Genomic DNA, 17493 nt, shown 5'->3' with positions numbered 1-17493 from the left:
CTTTGCTCAGAAATAGGGGTTTGCTTCACATTTCCATTTTGATTAGCGATAATGATACAAAGGCAAATTTTCTGTGTGAGGAAGAGCTGCTAATAAAGTGACCTTTCAAAATTAAGTAGCTCATTGAAGTGCCATACCACAATAAGGATATACAAGGCTGGGCCCAGCTGCGGCAGGCAGGGAAACTGGATGGGAATCCAGAGAAATGTGGAACGGGAAGCCTGAAGTGGATGAATGGCACATGGTGGCACAGTAATGGTAGCAAGGAGCAATGGCCAGGTGCAGTTTCCAGCTCTGGAGGGGCCAATCTACGTGCTTTGTCTTTGGAAGGATCTATAAGTGTGAAAGGCGGGGCAGAGAGTGGTTCTAGCAAGGTTCCTGGGCACGGGGTTGTGCAGTTAAAGGACTGGGTTATTGTCCTGCCAGTGCTGTAACATTGGTTGTGCTTGGATGCTGTCGGGAATGTGTTTGCATGGCTTTACTCATGGCAAACACAGGGTAGATTTGGGGCCATTTTGTGGATTCTTCTTGGATACAGGTGGAGAGCACTTAATACCACGCTGGTCCTAATTCAAAACCCTGGTTTCTATGTAGGAATTATTTGCCGTTAAACTCCAGCTACGCAGCCTTTGGCAAGAGACATGAATCAATTTGTCCAGCTTTTCTTTTCTGTTTTGTCTCTGTGTGAAGGCTGATGCCCAGTGTGCGCCAAGGGGGCCTTTCAGACCCAATAATGCACCCTTGTGTCTCGTAGCATGCGTGGAATTTGCATAGGCTGTGCTGGGACAGGCAGGTTTCTTTTGTTGCTGGAAACAAGGAGCAAGTTCTTTTCCCTGTCTCTGCTTCCTAATGCCTCTCCAAAAGCTCTCAGCACTCATGTAAGAAATTTACTTTTTTCTATTTATTTTTGCATTAAATGTTGTTAAACTTTGTGCAACTTGTAACGCTGGCTGTGCGGAGAAGTCATGTCAGTCAGTTCTAGTTGACAAAATTGTTTAATTTTCTTTTTCTGAATCTAGGTGTCTAATTGTCAGAGGGAGCAGATAGTCTGTGATGCTTGATGTAACTGCTGCAAAGTATTTGCATATCTTCTCTGTGGGGAAACAAAACTGCTAGTGAGTGAATAACAGTGCACGGATCATTGAAGGCAGGGTCACTGGGCCCATAGACTTGCTGTTAACCCTTCTCAGGATCTGTATTGCCAATGAATGAGTTGTCATGGATTTCAGGCAAAGGGCTTGCTCCACATTACGGGCAGAGCTGGCACTTGCTTGTGCATTGTAGCCCTGTGCAGCGAAACACGAATATGATTTAATCGATTGGCAGTTGCTTTTTGGCAGCTGATACCGCGTTGTTGCATTTTGGTCTTGATTTATTGCAGATAACAAACTGCTGAAAAACAGTCTGGGAGGTACTCACAAAAATATGGCCTCCATTTGGAGGCGACAGTGTGCTCGCTAGGCCACTCTGGGCGATGCAGTTGGGAGCCTTTAAGAGCTTTCTAAAATTTTAGATGGTCTGGCAGATTGCCTTGCAGTCTGCCTTGCAGACCTTCCTCCTCTCCATCCTCTTGAAGGAGTCTTTGACATCCTTTGAGAGCGGTGGTGAAGGGAGAGGGTTTTGTACGGATTCTCACGATGCAAGTGTTGCTGAGAGCCTGGTTTCCTCTGATTGCAGCAAGTATCTTTCTCCTTGTGTAGCCTGAGTCCCAGCTTTTATTCTCTTATTCTGATCACGCATCCTGGATATCACATCAAGATGGTCTTTCAGGTCAAAGATGTCCAGCAGTAGCTCAGATAAGTGTCGGGTTCACAGATACTGCGTGGAGGCATGCCAGAGTTAGGGGACTTGCCAGTGTGTGCTTTGATGTCCTCCCCTTTGTTAGCTACTGTCGATTTACATCGGAACAGTAAGTTGCTTGGACCTCTGAACTGGTAGCTGCAGTGCTCTGTTGCTTGAACCAACAGATGTAAGGTCCAGTGGGTTGTGAACGCCCTCCCTTTTGGTGGCAGGTGTGCTGAGCCGTGACCATGGGTGCCCAGCGTGGTCCGAACACAGTGATGTGCCGCACCACACCTAAGGGACTGATGTGGGTCCCCGGTGCACGGGCACAGTGTTTCTATTGCCTGTGCACTTGGAAAACAATGTCCAGTGGGAGCTCACAGCTGAGGAGGGATGTTGAAACAGTGGAAAGGGAAGTATTATCTAAGAGCCCAAGAACGATTAAAGGAGTGGGGAATGTCACGCAGTGAAAGCACGCAGTGTGTGCAAGCTGGGTGGGTAGGCAGCCTCCGCCCAGAGCCTTGGAAGAACTGGCAAACCACCTCATGGGGCCAGACCAGCACTTTATAGCAAAGAACATCGGGCAGTAGCTTGTGACTGGAGAATAATGACACTAATCCTCACATTTAAGTAAAAGAGGGGCAGGAGAAGCAAGCTAGGCAACTCTAGCCTGTGGATTTGACTTTCAGAAGAGTGCAAGTGTTTGAAAAAGTGGTGGGAAGATGGTAATGGAAGACCTAGAAGTAGATGGTAATGAAGATAGGCTTTAAGCGTAAGCATTAAGAGCACTGATTAACCTGAGATCTCTCTTTGAAAACATGATTCATGTTATCATGAAAACATGATAAAATTTTGATTTTAAACATGGTAAATGTAGCTTACCTAAAGTATCTGTTATAGATAACCCTTAGCAGAGCAGTGTCTCAGATGCATCCCTTTTCCCATGCCACATGAGAAGCTATAAATCGGAGAAAGTAGGATTCAGTAGAGAGCAGCGAGGTCAGATAAAGGACTGCCTGAAGGGAGACAAGAACTGGATGAGTCAAAAAGAGATGTGCTAGGAGGAAGGTTACTAACGGTTCCTCAAGAACTGATCTTGGGTGGCTTGTGCTAATACTGAGGAGTTCCCACTCGCTCCAGACTCAGAGTGCATAGTTGGGCAGTTACCATAGCGGGCAGAGAGCAGTAACCAAAAGCTGGCAGCTTGTCACCTGGGAGCATTTGACCACGTCCCTAGCAGAACCGCAGGTCGGTGTTGTTGCATGCTTATGATCTTAAAAACAAAGTCCCAAGGCATGGGAACATTCTGTTTGTTGATAGGAAGGTAGTGATGATGGAACAGCAATGGGAACTGATGATTATAAGTTGGCCATGAAAAACATACTGAGACTTAAGACTTTCATGCCACGGGGAGTGAATTTCTGGGGAGGAAAGGAGGCAGAACCAGACTTGTTTATGACTGAGAGCGATTAAGTTAATGTAAAATATTGAATGTCATAGCCACCTGAGCTAGTAGGATGTTGATACAGTGAAAGTTTTTGCTGGGTGTTGTCATGTGTTGCATATGTAACCATCACGTTATTGAGTGCTAGTCTGGGACTGTGTTGTACAAACGGGCCAGAAATGGTTTTGCTCCAAAGGGAAATGTAACTGTGTTGTGCTGAGCTCTCACCAAAGACAGTGCTGATGGTGTAGACTGGTAGCTCCTGTGTCAGCAGATGTATCCTTCAGGGCAGACCAGCTGGCTGTAAAAAGCAAAGCAATGAGGAGTTACTGAATTTCTTTCTCCTTCTCTTTTTTCCAGTGATGCCATCTGCAATTTTGTCATTTGCAATGACTCCTCCCTCCACAGCCAGCCGATCATCTTCAATCCTGACTTCTTTGTGGAAAAGCTGCGCCATGAAAAACCAGAGGTGTTCACGGAGCTCGTTGTCAGCAACATAACCAGGCTCATTGACTTGCCTGGGGCAGAGCTGGCTCAGCTCATGGGAGAGGAGGACCCGAAGCTGCCTGGGGCAAACACCACAGCCTCTGGATTTTTTCGTTCTCTGATGTCTCTGAAGCGCAAGGGTGAGTATGGCATGATGTCTGGTGCCCACCTTTAGGGTGATGTCAACTGTCATCGCGTTACACATAGTTTACAAAACTTTCAGTGTAGGCCTGTTGTTTTGAGCTTGTGTTGAATGCTTACTACTGCAGGTTTGTAATGTCCAGGAATGGCAGCTCTAGAAAGGAGCAAAACAGAGGGCAGGAGGTTCATCCAGGAAATGCCCTGCCGCTCCTAGGGTACTCTTCTTCTGGGGTTATTGCCGTGGTTTATGTCAGGTTGGCCTTGGAGGGTCTGCTGCTTGCTGTGCTCAGCTCAGCACAAGCCACAGAGATGCAGTTTTGGTCTGTGAACGTTTCTGGTCTGGCTCTGTGGATAGCACCGAGCTGGAAAGGTGTCTGAACAAGCTGCAGGTTCTTCCAATACACACCAAGGTGTCTTTGTCTCTTTGCTTACTTGCATCCATGGTAGTCCCTGATCTGTTTTCCTTAGCTCATTAGCTTTCCTCATAAGTGACGGAATATCAGTAAAGGCTAAGAGCATCAGATTCCATAAAGAACAATAATGCCCAGGTTATCCAGGCCACTGACTTCATCCAGTGCCCACTGTCTCCTACAGTAGCTGTCCCAGCTCTCTGGAAGGTCTTGTCTGTGCAGCTCAGAAATCTGTTAGCATCTCCCATCCAAATGCCAGTGCCACTCTGATCCACATCCCAACCCAGTGAGTCAGTGATAAAGCTCTGCAGACTGACTCTGCTCAAGCCCAGATTCAACCCCAGGAAATGGCATATTTCTCTTTCTCTCTAAGGCAAGCATTCAGCTGGAGTTTTCTTCTGTTAAACTGACAATTCTTGTCTTCTCTGTCAAGTTCAATGTCTTGGTTATGAAACATTAGCCCCAGGCCCCTTCTCAGAAGTCTGAGATTTGCTTTTGAGCACAGTTCTGTTCAGATCCTCTCCTCTTCACTGGCTGGCATTTACCACTCTATTTTGTTGTAACTAAAAGGGTGTTCTAGGTGTGTGTGGCTTCTCCCACCTCTGCCCACATTCAAGGAGAGCCTGGTTCTCTTGATGAGCTCAGTTAAACCTTCTCACTCAGCTAGACAGAAACTGCCTCCATCTGGGCACCTCTCACATCCCTCATCAGCTCTGGTTTCCTAGCTAGACTGGCTGTCTGCTGGCAGAAAATCTGTAGGTAGCTGCCTTCAGATGTTGGCAGCCTGAGGTTGAACACTTCTAATTAGTTTCTCCTTCCTTTGAGCAATTCTGCTGCTGTGAGTACCTCTGAGAACAGAGCTGTCACTATGTCCGAGTATGGCTTTTTTTGTCTTCAACCTCCTATATGTTTCCTCTATGTGTTTCTGATTCTACCAAACCTATACCTCCATCGGGTTTTGTAAGGACAAGCTCTGCATCTCCACTGCTAAGGCTGAATTTTCTGGTGCTGGCTTCAGCCCTCCATTCCTGGCTCACCCAGTGGGAACCCTGGTAGATACACTCACCCTGGGCTGGCCAGCACTGCAGGGGAAAATCGAGTACTGCAAATCAAGTCCTTTAGCATCCTTAGGTGAGAATTATTCAATATTGCCATGACTTACCTTGCTGCTCCATAATAACAGGTCTTCATGTTCCCCCAAACTCCAGTTAGACTCTGCTTGTACCTGTTATTGCTCCTGCTTCTGTTTCTGGAGAGTAACAGAACACCTTAAATTCAGATGAATTTGCCACTTGACAAACAGAAGCAAGGGAGTAACCAAGTTGAAAGAGTTTTCTTAGTGTGCATGGAAACTTCCATGTTGTTGTCAAAACCTAGCAGGGGCTTGTGAGCTTTCTCTAGCTCTTTTTTTTAAATTATCTGTACTCTGCTGGAGCACTGCTCTTATCAGACCTGATGTCTCTGCTAGCTCTCTTCCCCAAGAGCTCTGCCTTCTGCCATTCAGACATCTCCATGGCTGTGTGTCTCACTATAGCTACTATAGCTACAGCTAGCAGATGTTTCAGAGTCTGCTGGCTGCACTCCCAGGCTGCAATGCCAGTGGCGCCCTGCACTGATAGGCACTGTCTGTGTGAACTCCTCGGCCAAACTCTGAGAAAAAGTAGTTTGTGCCTACAGAGAAAATCAGTTCCATGTACTGAGTGTTTCATCTCAGAGCCATAATTTGTTTTCCTTCATGTTACAGGCCAGCTAGAACAAACAGGTTTTATTTCTTCAAAGGCAGAGGCCAAGGACCATAGAGCTCAGAGCCGATCAAACTGCAAATACTTACAACTTCTTTGTGCATCAGGAAACTCAATCTCATGCTGCTGCTTAGTTTCAGAAGCAATCGTACGATAACATCTAAGCCTTCGTAACTCAGCATCCATTCTACGACACATCTTTCAAGTTTCTTTGAGAATGAAATTCTTATTCAGATATCAACTTCTGACTTCAAAAGTAAATTGAATTTGTCAGGCCCTGCATGTCTTAAGATGTATTTTCCTCTTCTCTTCCTGGCCACTATTGATTCTATCTGCTGAATGTCTAATGAGTTTAGTTTTCCTCAAGGACAAGAATTTTTTGCCAACCATTCTCTCCCTTTGCATTTGAGCCTTTCAGATCTTACGTGTGGATCAAGAGGTCACATTGCCCTCCTTTCTCCTGCAAGACTGAAGCATGTGCTTTATCAGAGGGAGGTCAGAAAGTTCTTGATTTAACAGAAGGCTGGAGTTCCTGGTGGCTTACCATGTATTTCAGAAGTCCTGGAAGACAGTGGAGCATTCTTCAGGCGGAATAAATTTAGTTGCACAGGAAGACTGCTAGAGAAGTGCATAGGGTTAACCAGGTCTTTCCCACATGCTGTGAGCATCAACACTACAGAACATTTGGTCTGTAATACAACAGACCAAAAGCTAGTAAATTCAAAATTTGCTGTGAAGGGGGGGGGCGGGGCGGGAAGCAAGATAAAGCTTATAGGGGAGATAACTTTTATCAGACCAGCCAACACACTGCTTGGATTGCTGGACTATCAGCTGTAACAATAAGGAGAGAAATCTTCAGCCACAGACAGCTGGGGTGCAAATGCCCAGCTTGCCCTCAGAAGTGGCCCATGCTCCTGGCAGTCTGGTCATGGAGGAGGGAGGAATCTATTGGGTTTTTGAAGCCTACGCGCAAAGGCAGGACAGGCCAGCTCTGTACCTGGTTCCAGTTCTCAGTCTTAGTCAGCGTGTTGCGGTATGGTCTATCCAGCATCTCGTCTCTAGATGCAGTCAAAACCTACATGCCTCTGAAAGAAGAGGAGGTGCTCAGGGCTTTAGTTCTGCCAGTGAAGCCCCTGGGAGTTGCCTCAGCTTTCTGAGGAGTAGAGTGTGCCGGCTGTGTGTATTCAATGGAAAAAGCCATTCACTAGCAAGGCTACATTTATTAGAAAATACTGTCCTGCTGGATAACCACTCTCTTACCTGGGAAGTCCCTCTCTGGACAAGAGCATTTTTCTGCATTGGTTCAACAAGTGACTTTCAGATAAATGGGCTTCTCATCTAATGTTTCCTTCCGTGCAAGGATCTCCTTCCTTTCAGCTCAAGTTCTTCTGTTTTCTGTTGGGGCTGCAGACTGTGTTATTGACTGGAGTTCTGGAGCTGGCAGCTCATGCCCGATCTGTAACAGCCCCATGAGACGAAAGCAAAACTCTGGGATTGAGAGAAGCTGTCAGTGCTTCATATGGGGAAGGGCTCAGCTGATTGCTTCGCTACTCTCCTTTTTTTCTAGTTCTTCCTTGTTCAGCCTTTGTACTTTACTGTACTCAGGCCAGGGCAGCTGACATGGAAGAGAGATTCACTGGGATCAGGGAATTCAAGGGATTTACCTATCCCTGAAAAGAAGGTCAGTGAGAACCAGTCAAATAATGTCTGCTTTCCCCAGCAGTGCTTGTTCCCCTCTCCCATAGTCTCATAGCCGCACCTCTTCTTTCTGCTACACTCCATGTCAAGCCACAGTGAGGATTAACCTGGACTTTCCTTCCCAGGTGTGAATGTGCCAGTGTGACAGGCACTTGGGCAGCCCAGGCTGTCACATCTGCCCTTCCCACTTTGCTGTTTCTGTAAGGTGCAGACTTGCAGATGATATGCCCTTTAAAACTGAAGTGTCTGTTCTGGTGTTGTTTTCTTTTCAGCAGCTAGAGAATGTTTGCTTTAGCTGATAAAAACTGTAATTAAGCTGAGGTTAGAAGCAGAATGATGAAGCCCTTGTAAGTATAGCATGGTGAAATGAAGTGACTTATTTGGGAGTGCTTGTGATATCTCACATTTCTGGAGGGTCCTTGTGACCTTCATCCTTAGTGTTTTGAGACACTGGTCTTTGCATGCTGAGATCCTGTTCTTTAGGGACCACTTGCCTCTGTGGCTGTTGGGCTCTGAGCTGCCTGAACACGTTATCTTCTGTTGTGCAGAGAAAGGGGTGGTGTTCGGCTCGCCGCTGACAGAAGAAGGCATTGCACAGGTCTCCCAGCTGATCGAGTATCTGCACAAAAGTAAGTGACTCTGTCTTGCTGTCTTTCTATCCCAAGAAGCATCTGCCTGGCTCACCTCAGGTCTCTGGTACAGACTGAGTAGAAACCTCTGAGCTCTCCAGTGGCAGGAGTTTGGGGCTGTTTTCCAGAATTGCCTAACAGATAAGTTAATCTCTTTCCTTCTGAGTGTGGACTCTTTCCACTGATGGGAGCCAGCTTGAAGTCATGTCTCTTGAAAGCAGCTCACTGAGGTTTGCTGTCAAGCTCTGGAAACGAGAGGGAACTGCTTTAGTAAGAAGATGGGAAGCAGCCTCTGCTTAATCAGTGGCCTTTTTCTCCCCTTTGCTGAGCAGATCTACGAGCAGAAGGCTTGTTTCGGGTGCCAGGCAACAGCATCAGGCAACAGATCCTAAAGGATGCTCTGAACAGCGGTACGGATATTGACCTGGACTCTGGGGATTTTCATTCCAATGATGTGGCCACCCTGCTTAAGATGTTCCTTGGTGAATTACCAGAGCCGCTGCTGACACACAAGCACTTCCATGCCCACCTCAAAATTGCAGGTGAGTGAGCAACAAGAGGCAATGATGGGCAGAGGGAATGGAGCCAGCCTCCTAGAAAGCTGGTAATGCCACAGAACTGCACACTAGCCTGCAGAAGTCCAATTGCTAAAGGCAGGTTAAGAAGGAATCTTCCTGCCATCTCAGCCTAATGGTGGAAAGACTGGAGCTGAAAATCCTGAGGAATCAGACCGAGTCTGTCTAGCCCAGTCTTTTCTCCAGCAATAAACATAAACAGATGCCTACAGTAGTAGAGCCCGCATTGGGTGTCCATCTGTTTTAAGCCTGGGGGTCTGCTGAGCCAGGTGTGGTTTCGATGTACTTAATAACCATTATTGAACCACCTTGCGTGAACTTACTCCATCTTGCCTGCAACTCTTAGCAACTGTGTTGTCCTGTGGGAGGAGTACTCACCAGGTGGGGAGCTTGGGAGCTGGGGGGAGAGACAGAGGGCCAAGAACTGCAGGAATTTGGAGATCTGCCTGTGAAGAGGGAAGGGTAACCAGTTGCAGTAGACCTGCTGTTAGGGAAGGTAATTTATGTCCTTCGTGTTCTGCCTTGTGATTTGGCAGACTTGACGCTGTTTGATGAGAAGGGGAATAAGACCAGCACTCCAGACAAAGAGCGCCAAATTGAAGCCCTCCAGCTGCTGTTTTTGATCCTTCCCGCGCCCAACCGCAGTCTGCTCAAACTGCTGCTGGACTTGCTCTACCAGACCGCCAAGAAGCAGGACAAGAACAAGATGTCTGCCCACAATCTCGCCCTCATGTTTGCACCCCACATCCTATGGCCCAGAAATGTGAGCAAGTGCCTTGGTGTCTGCGGGTGGGATATGGCAAGGTAGAAAGCAGAGGCTTGGCAGGCATACAGCGGGAAAAACCAAGATGGGAAGATTGATACAGTGATGTGAGGGCTGGAGGCTGGGATGGTGAGGTAGAGCTTCCTGGCAGGACTCAGTCGCAGTGTCCCATCCATACCTGCTGTAGGTCTCATTTGCAATTGATGCTTCATCTTTTTTCAGTAAAATTGAAAGCACAGCACAGTCCTCCTTTTAAGAAGGCCAGCTTTGTCAAATCTTGCAGATCTCTCTGCATGGTTTCTCATGCTGCTGATGAACTGTTTGACTGCACAGTTTTCTGTTTCTCCTCTCAGAGCAGCTTTGGGTCTGTGAGCCCTGCATGCCGGTGTGCTGTGAGCCCTGCGTGCCTGTCTTCTCACAGCAGGTCTCCTGCTGGGGCACCATGTGTGCCTGTGTCCCAGAGACAGCAGGGGCAGCACAGACTCTTCCTTCTCCCTTTCTAACTGCCCTGCCTTTGGCTGTGTCCCCTTGCCAGGTGACAGCAAACGACCTTCAGGAGAACATCACCAAGCTAAACAATGGAGTGACCTTCATGATCAAACACTCTCAGAAACTCTTCAAGGTGAGCGCACTTTGGCGTCTCGCTCTGCCTGTCCCTTCAGCAGGAGGCTGAATGCCCCTTCTCCACACAGATTCCAAGCGTCAAGCACATGTTCTGGGCACTCTGTCCTGCAGTCGGAGAAGGACCCATTCCTTTGGTGCTGGGGCTGGGGGCCAGGGGAGGCGGCGGGCTGAGAGCGTGGTGCAGTGTAACACCACCCTCTGCTGGGCACCCGGTGCCTGCTGCCTGGCCGGGAAACAGGGGGCAGGTAGCAACCGGGCTACTCTCGGGCTCTGGCAGGGTAAGGAAACTGAGAGGGGCTTGTCCTGGGTGAGCACTGCCAAGAGCTGAATCCCTAAAACAGTGGAGTTTTGTCTCTTGACTTCTCAGGACCTTCCTGGTCACTGTAGGCATCTACTCTCTGCAAAGAGTTCCCCCATAGAAGGATTCCCTTCTGCCCTCTTTGTCAGGCCCCTGTTTGGCCAGCTCAGAGCTGGGGGAACTGCTTGGAAGTAGTTCCCGTGGAACCCTGCTCTTACTGTGTTCCACTTGTGCTGGTTGCCTGCATCAAAAGGAAACTGTGAAGGACTGCACTGGGGACATGAAATCCCATTGCTTTGTCTGCCCTAAACGGCTGAGTCTTGATGGAAGTGGCTCTTGTGGTGTGGTTGAAGAGCAGCTCTTGCTGGGGCCACTCTTTCCCAGGGCCAAATGTACTAAACATACGTTTGACCTTTTCTCTGCTCATCGTCACAGGCCCCAGCATACATCCGGGAGTGTGCCAGGCTGCACTATCTGGGATCCAGATCCCACACATCAAAGGTAAGGCCAGCAGATGCAGTGCCTGCCCTCCATGGAAGGGCAGAGGCTATGATACTACGAAGGGATCCTTCTGGGTGAAAGAAGCTGAAAACAACCCAAGTCATGAAAGAAGATCTGTCAGAGAGCAGGAGCAGAGGAACCATATGGTGTGGTAGTACAGGCGGCTGCATTAGGGAAATTGGGCAGAGTTGAAGCATCTGTTAATCAAAAGCATGGGGAAAGCTACCAGCCCCTGTTTAGCAGCAAACCTGCTCTCTGTGCCCAATACATGCAGCACCTGCTCCTTCATGGGGTTGTACCTTCCAAATAGACAGATGCGCCTGCTGCTGTGGCCAGGCTGCTTGGAAGAGGGGCTGGGATAAAGGCTACTTGCTGCCACTGGGACAAGATTTGTCTGTATCTTGCCAGCAAATGCTTCCCTGCCTCACACAGCTGCAGAAGAGGGAAGGTATGTTGCAAGGAGCTGCACTGACCCTTCTGCAGCCTGGAAGGGCTTCTGCAGCTGGTATCTGGGAGGGGAGGGAAGAAGCAACGGGGTCACCTTTGTATTGCCGTCACCTCTTCCTGGCACAGGGCCTGCTGGTGCAGTGCTGCTGCAGAGGGGTAGGGAAAACACAGCCCTGTGCATTCACTGGGGCTGAGGAGGCAGCTCATGAGACTCTTCCCAGCCTGGCTCAGATGGGTGGCTCGTTTGGATTAAAGCACGACAAGCGACTGCTGTCTCCGCTTTCCCAGGATGACCTGGATTTGCTGACGTCTCCTGGCTCCAAGGAGCTGCAGCCCCTCAAGTCTCAGAAGCGAAGTCGGCTGGACACTTGCCATCAGGAGGAGACCCAGCAGCGCACGGAGGAGGCACTGAAGGAGCTCTTCCGCCATGTCCACAATATGCCTGACTCTGCAAAGAAGAAGAAGCTTATCCGGCAGGTAGTGTGGGGATGAAAGATTTCTTTGAAATGTGCTTGTCAGCGCAGTTCTGTCCACAGGGCTAAAGGCAGGGCCTTCTTGAGAGCTGCTGCTAATCCTGGGCAGGCTGGGGAGAGTGGGCTTTGGGCTGTGTAAGGGGTAGAGCTGTAAGAAAGCACAGGAGGAGGCTGCCTATCCTGGATGTGGCTGACCGTGGAGCTTGCTGCACCAAGCTGTGCTTTGAGCTGTTTTCCAAGCCAGGGACTTGCCAGCCAGCAGCTCTCCAGTCCTGATCATGGCCTTGTTGAGCTTCCTCCCTCAGAAAGGGAAAAGTCTTGTCCTCTCTTGCCTGTAGGGAATGGACAAACTGATGTCCTCTCAGTTCTGTGGGCATTCCCAGCCAACCTGCTGCTCCAGAGAGACTGGTCAATACAGTCAGCACCAGTCCTGGCTGCCAGCCTCCAGCTCCTGCCCTCCCCACTTTCTGCTCCAACACCTGCTGCTTTTGGATAATCTGGGAGCCAGCACAAAGCAGCCTCACACCCAAGCTCCCTGTAATCCTGGGTGGGAGATGTGGCCTTCCTCTGTTTTCTTATCCCTGCAGCTCTGAGCTGCTCCTCCGTTTTGGCGTGCGGAAGAGACAAACTGAGTTCTAGGCAGAGGGCAGCAGGTAGAGCAGCACACAGCAGCAAGAGACTGGTGTAACTGTAACAGTGCTAACATACTTCCCTCATGTTTCCTCCTAGTTTACTAAGCATCCTACAGCTCTCACTCCTGTCTCTGATGTACCCACATCCCCAGCACCGCGACGCACCCGCTCACGCTCCTTCAGTGGCCTCATTAAGGTAAAGTCAGCCTCTGACCCATGCTCTCTGCTGTGAGTTTCTGATGTTGCTCTCTGCTTCTTCCTTGCCCTGGCTTGAATGGGACCCTCAAAGGATAGGGGCTGTTCAAAGTATTGGCTGCCAAAGAACACAGATCCTCTGGGGACAGAAAAGGCAGCACAGTAACAATAAGCCTTGTTAGTGTAAAGTATAATTATCTATTAAACGCATGGCTGTAGGATCTATGCATCTTTCTGAAGGATTGGTTGCTTCCTGAGATGAGGACTGACAGGGAGCTGGTCGTGTAGTCTAGCCTGTTAGCACAGGCATTAGCACACTGTAGGCTGCCCCACAGCAGCACGTTCCTGCTTCTGACAGGCTGGGCTCCTGGCCAGACCCCAGGTCAGCTCCCAAACCCTTTGCAATCAGGCAGGCTCAGCCTAGCAGCATGGTATTTCAGGTGGTTCTGCTTTGCAGTCATTGTCCTAGCTTGGCTTCCTTTTTTCTTTCCCAGCATCCAACTGCTTACCAGCAATGCATCCTGCTCCTTCCCTTTCTTTTTCACTTTGTGCTCTAAGTACTAGCCAACAGCCCTCTCTTCTTACGGCAGCGGAAAGTTTTGGGAACCCCGGTTATCCTGGAGAGGAAGAGCAGGGATGCCACACCGGAGCCTGAGCGAGTCAGCAAAGAGAACATCCACCTGGTAAGAGCTGCTCCCAGCACCACTGAAGCCGCTGGTGGGGAAACGTGTGAGGGGAGTTTGACTGCAACTTGGGCACTCGTTTCAGTGATCCTTGGGGGCTGCTTGCAGTTCTCTGCCCAAGAGAAGGTTTCCAAGTTTCTTCTGTATGATCAAATAAGGTTTTAGGAAGTTGCTGTGAGGAGAGACGATGGCAAGGGCAGCATCAGGACAGGGGTGTCAGCTCTGGGCCTCTGCTCCAGTCTTGTCCCTCTAGCTATGTCCCTGCCCTGAGGCATTGGCTTGTGCCCCCTTCCCTCCCATCCTCCTCCACAAGTTGTACAGAGTCTGCTGCCTGTGGGTAGTAGGGTTGTCCCATAGCCCAGACAAACCAAGAGTGGATTTGGATGGTAGCTGCTCTCTGGCAGTACAGACTGCTCCCAGGGAAGGCTGTGGATGTCATTTCATTTCCCAGCTCTCTGTTCCTATTCCGCTCTCTTGTCCAGTTACAGAAATGTGGATCTCCAGCTCACATGTCCCAAGCGAAGCTGAAATCTTTGGAGGGCCGGAAAGAGGTGAGACATGCGAACGTGCGCCCATTCTCCCTGCTGTGGGGAACCTGGCCTGCTGGGCTCGGACACCTGCAGAGGTGATGGCTTGCATGCAAGGCTCTGTGACAGCTGCGGTCCCCTGGCTTGTAGCAGCCTGCTCTGCACTGAGCTGCAGGCAGCTGTCATGCTGGAAGCCAGGTCTTGAAGGGTTTCACCAAAGCAGGTGTGTATAGCCCTTCTGCCTGCAAGCTGGCAGGAAGCAGAGGGAAGCCGACAGCACAGGGTTGTGCTGACAGCCTGTCGGGGTGGGGGGGGTGGGACGAGAGGCTGGTACAGCCCAAGGCTGACTGCTGTGCTTGTCCCTGTCTGCTCACTGCCTCTTATCTAGTGCTCTGCTTTGGTAAAAGATGTGGGAGGCAGATTTCAGGGAGGAGTCCTTGCAGGGGAAGGACAGCATGTCAGCCTTTTCTTGCATGGCATTCTGTGCCTCAAGCATTCAGTTGCTCTAATTCTCTGCTTCAGGAATCCTGTAGACGCATGCGAGCCCACCTGCTTTCCAAGGATTCGTCCTCCCTCTGAATCACCTCGCACCAACGCACGAGTGGGGAATGCCCAGCCTCGCAAGCTGTGAATAATGTGGTGCACTGAGAGGGGAGTGCTGCAGGCTCACAGCAGCCCTCACCACCATGGCAGCGCTCTTGAAACCGGACCTTTGCAAAGACTGCAGGGACTTGTTTCTTTCTGTATATAAATTATATTTCATTCTACTATGGGGCAAACCACTATCTAACCAAAACTTGTGCAGCATGTCTGACCTGCTGGCTCTGGGAAGAGCTGGAGTGCTTGCTTATAAGGAGAGCCCTGTGCATTGCAGGGCCCCACATGCACTCCCAGCTTTCTCTGCAATGTTGCTAGGCTGTATGTTTTTGCTTTTCTGCTCTGAGTTTTTAACACATTGGCTTGATTTTGCTCCCTCCCCTCTGTTAGCAGTGAGAACGATGAACTCCAACCATCACCCACATCCTGACAGCTAACCTTACCTCCAGGCCTTCTCTGGAGCCATGCCCTCCTCTGCTTTCTCTGGACTCTGTTTTGCCCTGCTGTCCTTGAAGGGCTGGAGTGCATAAATGGTATGGAGCACAGGAGGGGCCTGGGAGAAGAGGAGAGGCTCTGGGTGCCATCGTTTCAAGTGGGACCAGGGGAAGCCAGCTTCCCCAATAAACTCATCCCTCTGTTTCAACTTGAGCTGGAGGCAGCCCTTGCTCACTGCCTTCATGTTTGCATGTCACAGCTCTGCCTGGTGAGCAAGGAGTAGCTCTGCTTTGTGTTCACTCAGGGAGTCTAAGTGGAGTGGGGCAGGAGGCTGGCAAAGGCTGTCTGGGGCAGGACAGCCCAGCCTTTGGAAGCTGGGGTGTCTGGAGCAAGCAGAGTCTTGTGGCTGTGTGTGCAGAATAAGGAACAGCGTGAGCATCAGGAGAGGTGAGAGAGGGCTCTGGCCATTTGTGATCTGCTGCAAACAATGCCAAAGGCTTTGACTCAAGATATCTGTATGGCTGGTCAGGCAACTGGCTGATTAGTCATTAAACTCGGGGAAAGGGCTGGAGCTGGATTCAGCTCTTTGTCCTGAGCTGCAGAAATGAGATGAAACCATCTAGATACAGGATAAACCCCCATCATAGCTGGCCAGTATCAGCTGTCTTGTTAAGCTGAAGTGCTCCAATAAGCCAATCTTGCCAAGTACCTGTCTGCAAGCACTCTGGGGTGAGAAACACACAGGGTCACTACTGTGAAATAAAGATTTAATCAACTGGGGAACCATCTAAACACTTCTCAGCCCTTCTCGGTGAAGCAAATAATCTCTGGAATCCAATTATAATTGTCTTCTAATCTTTAAGAACCAGCAGCTGGCAGGAGTTAGAGCTCTGTCCTTGACAGCTTTCTGAGACAACTGGTGGCAGGAGGTGTGAATATTGCGATGTGAGGAAGGAGTTCAGTCCGACTGGCTAGAGCTGTCAAAGCAGGGCATTGGAGCCCTGTGCAGCTTAGCTGGAATTTGTCACTTTTTTTTACTGTGATTTTTTTTTTTGACATACAAAGCATGCGGCTCATGCTGCTCTGTCCAAAGGGATGTTCCTGGTACTTTATCAAGCATGCCTGTCCCCAGTCTGACCCCAAATTGGAGGAGCTGCTTTGAAATCGTAGGGGGTAGCACGACTGTAGATGTGTGAGTTGGGAGTTGCTGGTGTTAGGAGCCTCTGTCACAGCAAAGAGTGAGCTCTGGTTCTTCAGGGACCAGGCAGGCGAGGATGCTGTGAGGAAGGGCAGAGGCTGTTTGCTGTGGTAGTAGTATGTGATTTTTGGATGTGTCTGTAATCATTCCCTCTGGAGGACGAAGCTGTCTATGTGCTCTTCTCTGAAGGGCACAGCATATTTTGCTGACCACACATCTGCCTTGCCCCTGCAGTCTCCCTGCAGGAGACCTGGGGATCTCAGCTTTGCCTCTGAACAGAGACGAGGCAGAGCAAAGGTCGAGCAGCAGCACAGGGCGAGATGAGTGTGGTCCTGCTACCTCTGCTTTTGTCTGCATCGGGGGCAGTTGCTGGGTGAAGCATTTGTTCATCCCATCCCTCCTCTCCCCATTACCCCTCGCTTACTTGGGCTATATCTCTGTGCAATGTCGGCTTGGCAAGGCAATCTTGTTCCTAAGAATAAATATACTGCTCCTGTATAGATGAGAGGAAGGTAACTCTTCTCTTACTGATGGCTCTAGCTCAGGGACTCTGTCTGGTTTCTGGCACAGCTGAGATTTGCTTAGCTCTAAGGAAAATTATCTATGGTGCATCAGCCCAGCGTTTTGCATGTCTCGGATGCCTTCCCTGCCAAAGCAGCGGGTGCAGTATCCAGACAGGGCAGTCTCAGGAGGGATTTGGTGCCCTGGGCTGTCCTCTGTGTACTGAGGGTGGCGTGGTTGTTGATGGATTCAGCCTCTAGGACCTTTGGCTGTTGCAGCCCCAATGTGTTCATACTGTCTCACAGGCGAGGGGGAGTTCTAGTCATGCTTGGATGTGTCTTATTTGTCTGCCCCGTGCAATGACTTACAAGGATGCTTCCTCCCAGAGCAGCCACTAACTGTTCCCAGAGTCTATCGTTTCCAAAGTATTTTTAAGCTTTGTCCTTATTTATGTATGCTATGTATGTACTGTTTTGGACTGCTGCCTTTCCATGTGTTCATGTGAAAACCCCATATTAAATGCTTTTATTTTTAGTGATTTTGCTCAATGGCTTAAGCAGTTTCATTGGGACGGCAAGGACTTGGCAGTGCCTCCGCCTTCAAAAGGAAGAAAACGTCTGCTCAGAACCCCAGAGCTGCTACCCTTAAGCGTGGGGTTGCTTGGGGACGCGCTGCCTGCCTGCAGGGACGGCACTGGCCTCCCATGGCACTG

General features: G+C 49.6%; 1 protein-coding gene across 1 annotated transcript; it reads left to right on the top strand.

Annotated features, from left to right (window-relative positions):
* Positions 1 to 849: 849 nt before the first annotated feature.
* Positions 850 to 14629, top strand: ARHGAP19 (Rho GTPase activating protein 19). The gene is made up of 12 exons (XM_009977705.2): positions 850 to 878; positions 3587 to 3852; positions 8252 to 8332; positions 8665 to 8874; positions 9444 to 9670; positions 10206 to 10292; positions 11028 to 11093; positions 11829 to 12017; positions 12743 to 12841; positions 13431 to 13523; positions 14006 to 14074; positions 14573 to 14629. The coding sequence occupies exons 1-12, from the start codon at positions 850 to 852 to the stop codon at positions 14627 to 14629; spliced, it is 1473 nt and encodes a 490-aa protein (XP_009976007.1).
* The last annotated feature ends 2864 nt before the right edge of the window (positions 14630 to 17493 follow it).

This window comes from Tauraco erythrolophus, chromosome 9 (genome assembly GCF_009769465.1).
Source record: "Tauraco erythrolophus isolate bTauEry1 chromosome 9, bTauEry1.pri, whole genome shotgun sequence".
NCBI classification, from domain to species: Eukaryota; Metazoa; Chordata; class Aves; order Musophagiformes; family Musophagidae; genus Tauraco; species Tauraco erythrolophus.
Note: the sequence above shows the minus strand (reverse complement) of the source record. Positions and strands in the feature narration are given on the sequence as shown.

Coding starts and splice junctions, on each gene's coding strand:
- ARHGAP19 (XM_009977705.2), top strand. CDS start 850: ATGCCTCTCCAAAAGCTCTCAGCACTCAT. Junction 10,293..11,027: donor ACTCTCAGAAACTCTTCAAG/GTGAGCGCACTT, acceptor TCATCGTCACAG/GCCCCAGCATACATCCGGGA. Junction 13,524..14,005: donor GCAAAGAGAACATCCACCTG/GTAAGAGCTGCT, acceptor TCTCTTGTCCAG/TTACAGAAATGTGGATCTCC.